General features: G+C 49.6%; 1 protein-coding gene across 1 annotated transcript in view; it reads left to right on the forward strand.

The window, feature by feature from the left end:
- The window catches only part of Mogat2 (monoacylglycerol O-acyltransferase 2), a 22,057-nt gene that overhangs the window by 5,639 nt on the left and 1,426 nt on the right, over positions 1-14,992 (forward strand). The window contains exons 2-5 of the mRNA XM_028770739.1: positions 1,607-1,785; positions 11,124-11,328; positions 11,658-11,832; positions 12,383-12,582. Coding sequence (XP_028626572.1) covers positions 1,607-1,785; positions 11,124-11,328; positions 11,658-11,832; positions 12,383-12,582 — 759 coding nt within the window. The remainder of the gene's footprint in view (positions 1-1,606; positions 1,786-11,123; positions 11,329-11,657; positions 11,833-12,382; positions 12,583-14,992) is intronic.

The raw sequence follows: 14,992 nt of genomic DNA on the forward strand, positions 1-14,992 counted from the left end.
TGTATGTATATATATCTCAAGCATGGATTCAATCTAAGTATCTACCAATGGAGAAGCAAAACGTGTTAAATACACACAATGGAACATTAATGGAAAGGGGGTGAATTCCTATGACCCCAAGCTATAGTGTGCCTGGAGTAGTTAGAATCATTGTGAGCACGGGTGGGTGCCTCCCTGGGATGGGGGTGGGTGGGGGCGCTGTCTCCTGAGTATGGAGTTTCTGTTAGGGAAGATAAAGTGTTCTGGGGATAGATGATGTCAATGGCTGAATAAAGAATGTACTTAATTGTACTGTACACTCACAATGGCATGGTGATACACTGTATGTTCAGTACATATTACTAGAACCAAAAACATTAAAACAGGGCTGGGAAGACAACTCAATGCAAGTGTGAGGACCAGAGTTCGAATCCCCAGACCTTATGTAAATGCTAGGTTGGCATGGCAGCCAGCCCACCAGTAGTTCCAGCACTTAAAAAGCAGAGATGGGGGATGCTGGACCACGGTAGCTAAACTAGCATGTACTAGGGGCTCTGGATTCAAGTGAGAATAAGGTGAGAAATGAAGGGATAAAGTGATGAGCAGTTGATGAAGATTCCTGATGTCATATGTATGCATACCCCCACACGTGTGAACACATACAGTGCACACCCCACACACATGTGAACACACACACATGCACACCCCACAAACGTGAACATAAACATGCACACCACACACATGTGAACACACACATGTACACCCACCACATATGAACGCATACATGCACACCCCATATATATGTGAACACAGAATGCATACCACATACACATGTGAACAGACACACATGTAAACCCACCACATATGGACACATGTACACCCCACACACATGAACACACACATGCACACCTACCACATATGGACACATACACACATGCATGCTCACCACATATGAACACACACATACATGCATGTCCTACACACATATCAACACACACATGCACACCCACCACATATGTGAACACACATACATACACCCACCACATATAGATACATACATGATGCACGCCCCACACACATGTGAAAACACACACACATGCACACCTACCTCATACAAATGCAAAACCAAAACCCAACAAACCTTTATAACAAAACATAAAGTGCCTCATATACAACACTGGAAAGATGACTTCAAAGGGACAAGATTTTATTGGTTGCTCATGGCTGGCCCACCAGCAATTGGTACCTTGTAGATGCTCCTTGCAGAAAGAGTATTTGTGTCCTGAATCTATATCCCCTGACTTCTAAATCTTTAGCGTTCAAATTGGTCAAGCCCCACCTCACAACCTCTGGTGCACACCTGGTGTAGTAGGGAGTAAGGGGTGGAGGGAATGACTTTAGACTGGGAACATCCTGGTGTCTGAGGCATGGAAGTTGGTCTTCTCTCAGTGGTGTGTGCCGGATAATGCAGGGGTGCTGCAGGTGTGGGGGTGGGAGGACAAGAGGAGCACTGCAGGCACAAGGGGGGAGGGCGCTGCAGACACCGGGGCTGGCGCAGTCATGGAAGAGCTAAGTTGGGGTTTTACCTGCTTTGGCTGCAGCTCTAACTCTCCTGCTTCTCTCCCAGCCCAGCTCTGTATCATCATCTTCGTAGGCCTCCTATTCACGAGGTTCTGGCTCTTCTCTGTCCTATACGCCACCTGGTGGTACCTGGACTGGGATAAGCCGCGGCAGGGAGGCCGGCCCATCCGATTCTTCAGACGCTTGGCTATATGGAAGTACATGAAGGATTATTTCCCTGTCTCTGTGAGTACCAGGCTTTGGGGGTCAAAGGGCCCCTGGGCCACTCATTTCTGTGGGGCTAGGAGGTCTGAGAAGCAGAAGACTGGCTGGGAGGCAGGGGCCTGGGTGAGGCCTATGGAAAGCATAGCTTCTCTCTGGTCGTGGGACGAATATGGTCACTGATGAATAAATGTGGTTTGAAGGGGATATGTGTGTCTTATAGGAGCAAAGCTATCAGCAGTCCTGGTTTTGAGTGAGGTGACAAACAGTAGTCTTAAGAGGTCATCCGACCCCATATTACATTAAACAGATAGGAGGACTCGAGGGTGTGATCCGACTCACACAGCAAACTCTTTTATAGGCTTAATGTTTCTGCACTGATATAGGACTGCCTCAGTCCATCCTGCCTTACCATGGGCAGGCTGAACGTCCTTAGGCAAGGTTTGGCCCATGCTGTCCTCAGTGTCCCTAAGGGTCAACAAGCAGTGAGATATCTCCTACCGTGAGTGTCATCAAATCTGGCATCTCTAGCTCGTGGCACTTTCAGGTCATTGTGAACACGTGGCCTTGGACTTGAAGGTTGGTCCTTAGTGGAGCAGACTCAGGCTCCTTCAATTGGACTGAAGCCAAGAACCGCAGGCAGTGCTGGCTTACTGATGGGATGAGATGGGAGTGGGGATGCAGGCCAGGTGTGGGCAGCAAGAGCATGGCTTGTGGAGCTGGACAGTCACGATCCTGCCATGTATCGGCAGTGCGACCTGAGCCGTTGCCCATGCTCTGAGCTTCTGTTTTGGTCATACTTAAGATAGAGATAGCTGAGCATTGTGGGACACACCTTTAATTCCAGCATTGGAAGGCAGAGGCAGGAAGAGCTCTTTGAATTCGAGGCCAGCCAGGTCTATATAGTGAGTTTCAGGACAGCCAAGGCTATGAAGAGAGACCCTGTCTCAAAAACAAACAGGCGTTGGAAAGATGGCTCACTGGCTGTTCTTCCTGTGAACCCAGGTATAATTCTTAGAACCCACATGGCAGCTTACAACTGTGTAACTCCAATTTGAGGGAATCTGGCACCCTCACACAGACATACAGGCAGGCAAAACACCGATGCACATAAAATAAAAATAAATAAATCAGTAAAAAATGAAAAAGAAGCCATGAGGAAGGTGGTGGCACATGCCTTTAATCCTAGCACTCAGGAGGCAGAGGCAGATAGATCTTTGGGTTCTGAGTTTGAGTCTACAGAGTGAGTTCCAGGACAGCTAAGGATACACAGAGAAGCCATGTCTTCAAAAAACAAACAAACAAGATAGAGATGTACCATGTACCATCCCAGACAGTGTGTATTCTACAGACTGTGCAGACAAAGCCCTTGGAGAATCTTACTAATAACCGGTCTCACACCATGTCACTGAGTCAGTAGGACACTGCTTGGAACTGGATACTCTGACCTTCACCCCCACCTGACTTCTTCCTGCCCACATCTTTCTTCAGCCCGGGACTCAAGATTCCTGCTACCAAAAGAGGAACAATGAGAGCAACAGGCTCACAGAGGTTAAGCAACTTGCTTGCATCATGGGGCCTCCAGTAAAGGATCCTATGCTGTGCCTTTTTGAGAGTCCTGGGGGCCCATAAGGCTTGACAAAGGTTGAGTGGTCATGCAGGAGCCCATAGCTTTCCAGTGAGCAGAGCCTCCAAGGAAAGAGGCTGACAGGGAACAGGGAGGGGTTAGCAGAGACTGTCAATCAACGGCATTGAACATTTTAGTGTCCAGAGTGAGGGAGCCTAGACTAGCTTGGGGGACTCAGATGCATGACAGTCACTTCCACTCCTCAGATTTGTTTATTCTTAAGGGGCCCCTCCCAGGATCTCCACAACATGCACAGCAAAGGATAGCACAGCACAGCACAGAACAGCTTAGAACAGCATAGAACAGCACAGCACAACTTGTTGAGACCAAAGATGTCTTGGGCAGAGTCCCAAGTCCTCACTCCAGGACCTCTGAACTCTGTGACTCTGAACCCCCTTCCCTGCCTCACCTTTCTGTGGGCCTGTCTTGGGGAGGTCAGGGTTCTCCAGGGTACTATGCAACTTGTGCTTTGGGGAGGTGTAAGAGTCATCAAAGGAAGCCTGGTTAGTTCTGGGCTCTGCTGAGTTTTGCAGATTCTGGCTCTGGCTTCACTTTCTTTTTGTGAGCTATAGTCCTGAGCTCACCAGAAAAAAAGCCTTTCTGTAAAAGGGAAGGCACAGGCAGAGGCCAGTTGCTCGTCCAGAGGCCTCCTGAGCTGGATCTGGCTCTGCAGTGTGACCAAAGCAAAAGCTCGCTTGAGTAGTGGCTGAAGAGGCGGCTCAGGTCAGTGGAGCTTCCTAGAGGCCTCTGCCCAGAAGTGACATTGTCCAGATCTGGGTAGCCCAGGGCTCTAGAGTGCATCTGCCTCTGCCCACTTGGTTTTCTAGCAGCAGGGCTGACAGAAGTGATAACGAGGATGTCCTTCCTCAGCCAGAGGACTCTGCCTGATTTGCAAAAATTCGAGTGTTGCTCTTTGCCTATCCCAGGCTCTGTGCGGAAGCTCCCGCCAGGGGCAGGCGATACCCGTGAATGGCCAGCAGAGGGAGAGATGCTGGTCTCTTTGGATGTGGCTGGCCTAGGATCGGAGTGACCAGGAGTGGGCTGGAGCTTGGAGACTTTCTTTTCCACCACTTCCTCCTTACAGGATACCCTCTCTCCCTTCCAGGCACTTTTCTTTCCAGCTCTGCTGTACCCCACCCCCACCCCCAAGCCTTTGCACTCCCATGCAGTGCAATGGTCTTCTGATGACTTTCATGTCTTGATTATTTGTTACTATGATTTTACAAACTAACTTCCAGGGGTGGAAATATCAAACAAAGTCAGAACATTGCAGCTTTACCGATTCCCTAAGAGCTATTGGTGGGTTGTCAGGCAGTTCACGGAGAGGGAGCTGTCCTCACCACATGTGAAAGGTGGGCCCAGGAGCTGGGTGTCCCCGTGGAGATTTCATCACCCAGAATAAACACTGTCTACACAGGCCAAGACCTTGGGAGGGACCAAGTTCTGTGGCCAGGACCCTGACCTGGGGTCAGGAAATGCCGGGCGCATCACAGAGATCATTGAGTCAGCCTGGAGGGGTGTGGACCACCTCTCACCCCACTCCTGTCCCTCCCAGCACGGAGCTTCCAGCAGGCTTTCTCAATCCCTATTGACAACTGTGATTAGATAAGCCCTTTTCTTCTGACTGTTCTCACCCTGGCAACTACCTACCATGTACCATCCCATTGTCTTGAGCTGTGACAACCAAAAATGACAACAGACAGACAAGGGTTGAGGGAGATGGCAAACTGTTCCCCTTAGTGCGGGCCATTGTTCCAGAACCTGTGTTCTGGGTCCTAAACTCCCCTCTCTGGCTCATCCCTCCTTCCCTCTACCCTAAGTCCAACCAAGAGCCTTTCTCTGCATTCTGCTTGCTCCACGGTGTACCCTTCCTTGGGATAAAGCCCATCTTTGCAATAGCCTGAAAGCTCCTGCAGCCTGGGCCCTTACCCAAGTATCTTTTCACTCTTGCCATCCCATTTCCCCAGGTCACCAGTGCAGGGGTCCTGACTGGGGCACACCCCCACTTCAGTAACTACCACTGCCTTTCACACAGTATCTGGGACGGCTTTACATTTGGAGCCTGGATACCCAGGCTCAGCCCGGCTCTGCTCCCTCAGTAGCTGTGTGAGCCAAAGAAAGGCCATGAGTCTGTTTCCTCTTCTGTACACTGGGACATGGATACCAACATTGCTCTCAAGGGTGACAATGGAGGATAATGGCACAAAGTCAGAGCAGGCACTGTGTGACATTCTTTCCAGCTCCCAGGGCCTCGTACAGGCATAATGTCTTCAACTCCATAATAGTCTCAGTGGTAAAACTTAAAATAATTTCTGAGCCATAAGAAACACACCTTCAGTGAGAACTGTGCGATGATTTCAAGATGGTGATGGGAGAATAGCTTAGAAATGAGGAACCTGGCCGGGCGGTGGTGGCGCACACCTTTAATTCCAGCACTTGGGAGGCAGAGGCAGGCGGATTTCTGAGTTTGAGGCTAGCCTGCTCTACAGAGTGAGTTCCAGGACAGCCAGGGCTACACAGAGAAACCCTGTCTCGAAAAACAAACAAACAAAAGAAAAAAAAAGAAAAGAAAAAAGAAATGAGGGACATATCCACAAATGGCTGCAAGCCCCAGTCAAATGACTTCATGACATGGCAGGAAGGTGGGGCAGAGAATTTAACTGAGAATCTGGGGAGGCCAATCCTACACCTAGGGCCGTATGCAAGGGCAGATAGGATAGCCTTTTCTTCATCCATTCATCTGGGTGAGATGGAGGATACAGGGGAGTTGCTCCAGGCCCTGCCGAGTAATCTGGGTGCACAAGTAGGTCATAAAGCACTTTCCCTGTATGACAATATCGGTCCACTTGCCCTGGAGTTCTTGAGTAGGCTGCTGATGCAGAAGCCCGGGGGAGGTAACCTGGACTCCTAGGTTTTGCAAAGTTAACTAGAAAGTTCCAAAGCTAGTCCTGAGTGCCCTGTGTCCTGAAGCAAAGGCTTTCTGGCTCCCTCCTATGCTCTCTCAGGAGACGGCAGGTCTCAGATCAAGTGACCTCTGTGGTTCTGGGCAATTCTCTTATCACCTCTGCTCTCCGCTTGCCCTCTGTGCAATGGACTATCACACTGCAGCCAGCCCCTAGGGCCCAGGTAAGTGTTACAAGCTAGCTGTACAGGTGCTTTGTGTGTCCCAAAAGAGCCAAGAGCACAGTGGACCCTGAAGCATGTGAGCCCTAGAAGGGTTTGAGAAGGCACAGGGCACGCATGGAAAGACTGGCCTAAACTGGAGTGATAGAACACTGTATGATATTGGGGTCTTCTGTGTAGGCTTGGAGGAAGGCCTTATGATTAAAAGTAATATTTTAGGATTTCTCTTCAGAACTGAAAACATGTTCATACATATTCAGGGCCATGGTGTTTATAACAGCCAAAGAGTAGAAATTACTCACGTGGTTATCAGCTGATTAACAAAATAACAGTCTGTCCATACAATGGAATATTATTTGCTCATAAAAATGGAGTGAAGTAAGATCTGCAACATGGTATGAAAGAGACCTAGAGACCTTGGACACATGCCAGTAAGTCCAAGAATCCAGTTACAAAGGTCATATGTGTGTGGCTTCCTGTAGACACTGTCCAGGACAGGCCAACCCGGAGAGATGGAGAACAGAGCTGCCAAGAAAGGAATGAGTCACAATGAAGTGGGATCCCTTCTGGAGCTGGGAGTGTGCTCTGGAGTCAGTGGTGAGACCGAATAGCTGTTTCCAAGTGCACTTGACTCAACCACAGACTTTCAAAGATTGGGTCTTACAGTATACAGGTGATACCAATAACATTGAGGCGCTCCAGAGTCTAGCGACCTGGATGACCCCCTCCTCCCAATCCCATTGCCTAGTGCTAGGCCCAGCCAGACTTCTCCAGACACCTACCACTTTGCTTAGCCACCCTCCCCTACTCTAGCAGAACTGAGGGGGCTGCAGAGAGACCTGTGGACTTTACCAACACCCCTCTTCTTCCTTTGATTCCTGGGAACCTGTAACAAGTCTGTCAGGGAAGTATTACCACTCCCTGTTAACAACTGAGGCATGGAGGAGCCAGGGTTTGGCACAATCCTGAAATGAGCTTCTGGACTCCTAGCTTAGGGTGCTGTCTCTTGAGGTGGAATCCAGGCGATGTGTCACAACAGGATTGGGGTCGGGGATGCCTTCTTTCTGAGGAAGCCACATCAGCCTCTTCCACTGCCTTCCTTCTTCTTTCCCTAAGTCTCCTGAGGCATCTCCTCTGTCCGGTCTTCACAGGAAACAGTAGCTGGCTAACACAGAAGATACCAGTAGGAATCACTAGTGAGAAGGCTCAGATCAGCACTCAGTGGGACCGTAGTGACCCTCCAGGGCACACACTTGCATGTGTACATGTCAATACATATATGTCAGTTCACAGGGTTCCCATGCTCACCAAGATACTTTTCTCTACGCAAACACTTCACTGTCAAGGGTACAATTGCTCATTTATTTATTTAAAGCAGGTAATGTGTTCTTGTTCAAAATGCAGGAGGACAGAAAACCAGGTCTAAAAAGACTCCATTCTAGGGCTGGAGAAAAGGTAGTAAAGGACTTACCTTACGAGCCTGAAGACTTGAATTTGATGCCCAGTACTAATGTAAAAATGCCAGGTATAGTGGTCACCTGTAATCGTATCACTGAAGTGGCAGAGACAGGGAGGATCCCCAGGGTTCACTGGCTAGATCGTCTATCCTAAATCGTGAGTGCTGACCAAATGAGAGACAATGTCTCAAAGGAAGGAGGTGACATTTCAGAAGACGACACTTGAGATTGTCCTCTAGTCTACACACACACACGCACACGCACACGCACACGCACGCACAGCAGTCACTACTCCCCCATTCATTCTAGGACATATCCATCATCCCAGGTCCCATCCTGGGAGCATCTCTGACCATCAGTGTTTGGTGCAGCCATGCTCAGTGGCTGTGTCCTGCATACACTGTCCTGTTCCTTGCTCTCCACTTAACAAGTGATCTCAGCTTGTTTCACAATCCTCTGTGGCTGTAGTTGTCCCTTGTGTGCCTCAGTCCCAGTTTGCCCTGTTGGTGGATATCCGTGTGAGTGACAAGTTTCTGATATTAACAAAAACCGATTCTTCCACTAAAAACATTGCTCGGATGGCGTTTGATCAAAATGTAAGCAATTCTGTAGGCTAAATGCCTTGGCAGTGGAGCTACTGGGATGAAAGATCCATTCTCTTTTGTTTTGTTTTCATAAATTTCCAAATGTTTTCGCAGAGGAGCAGAATTTAAATAGCAAATGTTCCCAGAAAGGAGCAAGGAATGACCACCACTGGTGCGATCCTGCCAGAGTGCCCCTCCCAGTGACAAAAGCCAGACTCTGACCCCACTAGAGTTTTCACCGTCTCCTAGGTCCCCTCTGCACTAGGGGGAAGGGGCTGGACCTTGTGTGGGAAGGCAACAGCCCCTCTGCCTGTGGCTCCTGCAACCCTTCTTGCAGGGCCTGTGGTACTCTGGAGGGTTTGGGGGGACCCTGAGTGGTAAGGGCTTTTCATAGGTCAAGTCAGGATCAAGGTCAGGAGGATATGAAGTTTTAAACCTGCATGGGCAGACAGGCTCGGGGGCCCCATTTTTACTCACAGGCTGCTGAGGCCAGCTGCCAGGCCTATGTGGCCCCAGAAGTAGCAAGAAGAATCCTCAGGGAGGCGGCTACTGTGTGAGTTTTAGCTTGCTGACAAGATGGCTGTTTGCCTGGCAAAGCTTAGCCAGTAGAAAGTGCTGCCTCTCTCCCAGGGAATGCAAAGTCCCTGCTGCCCAGGGATCAGCCGAGGAGGTGGGGGGCTGGGGGCTGCTCTTTACTCCCAAGGCTCTAGCTCCCAGAGCAAGGGGCTGAGGAGGGAAATCAGGTTCCTGGTAGAGTGAGACAGGACTGGCCCCACCTATAACATGGCTTCCAGCAGTGATCTTTGTATGTAGATACCACCCAGGCAGAGCAGTGTGTGTGTGTGTGTGTGTGTGTGTGTGTGTGTCTGTCTGTCTGTCTGTCTGTCTGTGTCATGGCCTACCAATGGAGATCAGAGAACAACCTAAGGAGTCAGTCCTTGCCTTTCTCCTATTTTGTGACAGGGTCTCTATTGTTTTCCTCCCTGTATTTTCTTTTGTCTTTTGAGTGAGGTTAAGTTGGGGTGATGCCTGCATGGTGGCGCCCCCATGTGGTCCTCATAGCCTTCGTGCCTTTTTTTTCTAATTTTTTTTTAAATTTTTATTGATTATTTTATTTATTTACATTTCAAGTGTTATCCTCCTTCCCGGTTTCCCCTCTGCAAATCCCCTATCCCACCTCTTCCCCTCCCCCGATCCCACCCCCAGGTTCTATGAGAGGGCTCCCCCACCCACCCACCCACTCCCACCTCACCGACCTAGCATTCTCCTATGCTGGGTCATCAAGCCTCCACAAGACCAAGGGCTTCCTCTCCCATTGATGCCAGATAAGACCATCCTCTGCTACATATGCAGCTGGAGCCATGGGTCCCTCCATGTGTACTCCTTAGTCCCTGGGAGCTCTGGGGGCCTGGTTGGTTGATACCATTGTTCTTCCTATGGGGTTGAAATCCCTTATCTCCTTCAGACCTTCTCCTAACTCCTCCGTTGGGGTCCCTATGCTCAGTCCATTGGTTGGCTTCGAGCATCTGCATCTGTATTTGTCAGGCTCTGGTAGAGCCTCTCAGTGGACAGTCATACCAGGCTCCTGCCAGCAAGCACTTCTTGGCATCAGCAACAGTGTCTGGATTTGGTGTCTGCATACGGGATGGATCCCCAGATGGTAGGGCAGTCCCTGGATGCCCTTTCCTTCAGTCTCTGCTCTACTCTTTGTCCCTGCTTTTGCTTTAGACACGAACAATTATTTGTTACTATTTTTGAGATGGGTGGGTGGCCCCATCCCTTAACTGGGGCCCATGCCTAACCTCTGGATATGGTCTCTACAGGTACTCCCTCCCCTTTGATGGGTATTTCAGCTAGTGTCATCCCCATTGGGTCCTGGGAGCCTCTTGCTTTCCTGGTATCTGGGACTTCTTTCTATTGCTATGAAGAGACACCACGGCCAAGGCAACCTATAAAAGGAAATATTTGACTAGGGGCTTGCTCAGTTTCAGAGTCAGTCGGTGGTCATCATGACAGGAAGCCTGGTGGCATGCAGGCAGGCAAGCTGCTTGAGCAATAGCTGAGAGCTTATCCACAAATTGGAGGCAGAGAGAAAGCCAGACTGGGTCTGAAGTGGGCTTTTAAAATCTCAAAGCCCGCTTCCAGTAAAACACTCCTCCAACAAGGCCATGCCTCTTAATCCTCCCCAAACAGTTCCACTAACTGTGGACCAAGCATTCAAATGTATAAGCCTATAGGAGCTATTCCATTCAAACCATCACAGCTCTTACCAGTCGCCAGGAATTCCAGTCTCTCTGCCTGAGCCTCTCTCAGCAGAAGGGACAGGGCCTTCCTGGGTCAGGGCCAAATGTCCCAACTTCATACACAGGGATCAGGTGAACAATTTGCCCAAAGCCAGCACCCAGTTTGCGGGCACCCATGTTACCCACTGTCCCACACAACACCTATCTCCATGGAAGCATCCCGTACACTCAGGATTATGAACTTCCTGAGATTCAGAGTCCCAGGATGACACAAGCCAGTAGCAGAGCCAGGACCTGCTGTTCATCACCAGTTTGCTGTCTCTTGCAGTTGGTCAAGACGGCTGAGCTGGACCCTTCCCGGAACTACATCGCAGGCTTCCACCCCCATGGAGTCCTGGCGGCTGGAGCCTTTCTTAACCTGTGCACTGAAAGCACAGGCTTTACCTCCCTCTTCCCAGGCATCCACTCCTATCTGATGATGCTGACTCTGTGGTTCCGGGCCCCCTTCTTCCGAGATTACATCATGTCTGGGGGTGAGTCTCTTTACCCAGCCCCAGGTAGCTCAGGAAGTAGCTGGATGTGTACGGGGATCTAAGAGAGTGCTGTCAACAGCACTGTGTTTCTTTCAAGTACTTGTTCAGTAACAGCAAAGGCTAGACCCAAAGAACATTCTGCATTGCTGTTCTGGGAAAGCCCATGAAGGGGTGGGAGAAAGGAGAATCCAGAGACCCCAGGTGGTGCAAGGTGTTGTTTGGGGAATCATGGATTCTGTGGACATTGTGATAGCCTTTCTTGGACTGCACCCATCTTCACAGTCCTGCCTCCTTCACCCAGTATATGACCCACCTTGCTCTCTCTCCAGGGCTGGTCTCATCAGAAAAGGTGAGTGCTGATCACATTCTGAGCAGGAAGGGCGGCGGGAACTTGCTAGCCATCATCGTTGGGGGCTCGCAGGAGGCACTAGACGCCAGGCCGGGAGCCTACAGGCTGCTGCTGAAGAATCGCAAGGGCTTCATCAGGCTCGCCCTGACACATGGGTATGTAACTCTGGGGACAACACTGTAGGTCCATTGTAGGTTTGTATTGCGTTGGGGAGACAGCAAGGATGACTGTAGCCTCTCTTTTGGTGAGGAGATTCTGAGGCCATATAATGAAAATCGTTAAGGTGGTATCTCACAGCCAAGTTTCTAAATACCTTTCCCTAAAGGAGCCTGGGGGAACTGGTGGAGCTAGGGCAGAAGGGTCATGTTTCCTACCACTGGTGTGAACTCTCAGATCTTTGGGAATCTGGGAGAATGAGGTTGGGACCTTACTGCAGAGCTAGTTTCCCAGCATGGGGAGAAGCATCTGAGGAAGTTGAGCCAGTTGGCACAAGAAGGAGATTTTTCTAGGTAAGAAATAAAAATGTTCTAGAACATTCTGATCAACCTGTCATGGTAGCCACAAAAGAGACTGGGAGCCTGAAAAGGACCTTTGAAGGTCAGAGAGAGTCAAGGCAGGTCGGCCTTAGTTTCTAGCTGCTGAGTCTCTGCTTTCCATCCATGCCTTTCTGGGTTCTTCCAAATGTCCTCTCTTGTGTCCCTCTAGGGCAGCTCTTGTGCCAATCTTCTCCTTTGGGGAGAACAACCTGTTCAACCAAGTTGAGAACACCCCTGGTACCTGGTTGCGCTGGATCCAGAACCGGCTGCAGAAGATCATGGGCATCTCCCTCCCTGTCTTCCATGGCAGAGGTGTCTTCCAGTACAGCTTTGGCCTCATGCCTTTCCGCCAGCCCATCACCACCATAGGTGAGCTGAGATCCAGAGTGGGAGGGCAGGATCAGGAACAGGGCCTGAGATAGATGCTACAAGGGAACTGGAGGATGAGCAAGAGATGCCCCATCCCTGTGGGGCTCACAGTCTAGTCAGGGATGCACACATCAACACAGATGACCCTACTGGAAGGCAGTCTGGGATAAGAGCTGAACCAACACAAAGGTACTGCTAGCTCAGTACTTATCCTCAAAGAGATGTTCTGATGGCTGAGTACTTATTCTTAAAGAGAAATACTGATGGCTGGGAATTCATTCTCAAGAAGAGAGAGTAGGCGATCTGTCATGTGTCAGATATTACACACGTCATTTACCACATGGAAGCTTGGTTTGTCCTAGCAACTTTTAAGGGACTATTATCCCCATTTCATTGATGTATAAAATGAGGCTCAAAGAAGTAAAATAACTTCCAAAAGCTCACATTGCCTTTGAGGGACAGAACTGAAGTTGTAACCGGAATCTATCTGACCTTTTGTTAGGTCAGAGAAGGATGGTTTAATTATGATCTGGAGCTGGGGAGATGATTCAATCAATAAAGTGCTTGCTGAGCAACGCTCTGCCCCCAGTGCCCAGAGAAAGCTGGACATAAGGCATGATGGTGGGCATCTGTAATCCTAGGCTGAAGGGACCGAAATAGAATCTCTAGGGCTTGGTGGCTAGCAGTCTACCAGTGGGCAAGCTCCAGGTTTAGTGAGAGACCTTGTCTCAAAAAATAAGATGAAGCATGATTAAGGAAAATACTCAACGTTGACCTATGGGCTTCGAGTATGCTCACACATGCACATGAACACATAGATACAGGTACAAAAAGGAAAGATTTTAAAATGTGTGTGCCAACTAATAATCAATAGACTTTGAATTAGACTCTGGGGACTCTTTCTGTAAGAAATTAACAGCTTTGGTGTATAGACTAACACAATTTTTCAGTTATGTGTACATCTCTTCTGTTTTCTTCTTGGATTCTCATTCGTTTGGATTGATGGGTAGACCGGTGTTTTTTGAGACAGGGTTTCTCTGTGTAGTCCTGGCTGTCCTAGAACTCACTCTGTAGACCAGGCTGGCCTCGAACTCAGAAATCCGCTTGTCTCTGCCTCCCAAGTGCTGGGATTAAAGGCGTACGCCACTACCACCCAGCTTGGATTCTCATTCTGACGACGTTTGTAGAGAGAACTCCATTTATTTCAACTCCACCTATCTACCCATCTGTCTACCCATCCATCCACCCATCTGCCCATCCATCCATCCACCCATCCACCCATCTGTCTACCCATCCATCCATCCACCCACCCATCTGTCCATCCATCCATCCATCCATCCATCCACCCATCTGTCTACCCATCCATCCATCCATCCACCCATCTATCCATCCATCCATCCACCCACCTATCCACCCATCTGTCTACCCATCCATCCACCCATCTGTCTATCCATCCATCCATCCATCCATCCATCCACCCCTCCACCCATTTGTTAGTTGAGCACACATTTGACATTCCTTACATCATGGGCCTCATTGGTTGTATGGCAATGGCCTCGTGTGTTTGGATGTTATTTCTGCTGCTGCTGCCTCTGGGATATTTCCAAGAGGAGAGAGCACTGCTTTCTCAGTCAGGCAGATTTAGATGTTTTCTGAGAGTCTTCCGGATTCCTCCCTATGATTAGGGAGTGTTGCACATCAGGGCACATGCCAGGGAAGAAAGAAGGGCTGCCTGGGCTGTGGCCCCTCCACTTCCATTCTAGAAGTGCAGGCACTTTCAGTTCTGGCACTTTGAACTCTCAGAACCACATAACCTGGAGGTGACGTGTGCACCCTGGAAGTGACGTGTGCATCCTGGAGGTGATGATGTATGCACCCTGGAGGTGACGTGTGCACCTTGGAAGTGACGTGTGCACCCTGGAGGCAATGTGTGAACCAAGTACTGCTTCCACCCGGTTACTTGGACCAGTTACTTAACTTTTCTGAACCTCATTGCATTGCCGATCAAGTAGGAATGATGACAGGTTTTGTCTGCCTGGATTAAGGAAGAGAACGTATGTAATGAGCAGGCGTACCACCCCATATTAAAAGCTGGCTGTTGGTATACTAGGAGTCTGGGAGTGAATTGTCCTAAAACCTTGGCATTTAGTACCTGAGGGCTGGAGAGACAGCTCAGTTGATAAAGTGCAAGCAAGGGGACCTGAGTTTGAAACCCCAGCACTTATGAAAAAAGCCGGGTGTGAGGTGTGGGGGCACATGCTTTCAATCCCGATGTGTATATATGCTTCCACATGTGTATATATGCACATGAACTTACACTTATGGGGTGAGGGAAAGGGGGCAGGAGAGAGGGAGGAAGGTGGGAAAGAGAGAGGGAGGGAGGGAGGGAGGGAGGGAGGGAGGGAGGGAG

This window comes from Grammomys surdaster, unplaced genomic scaffold (assembly GCF_004785775.1).
Source record: "Grammomys surdaster isolate TR1022 unplaced genomic scaffold, NIH_TR_1.0 203, whole genome shotgun sequence".
NCBI classification, from domain to species: Eukaryota; Metazoa; Chordata; class Mammalia; order Rodentia; family Muridae; genus Grammomys; species Grammomys surdaster.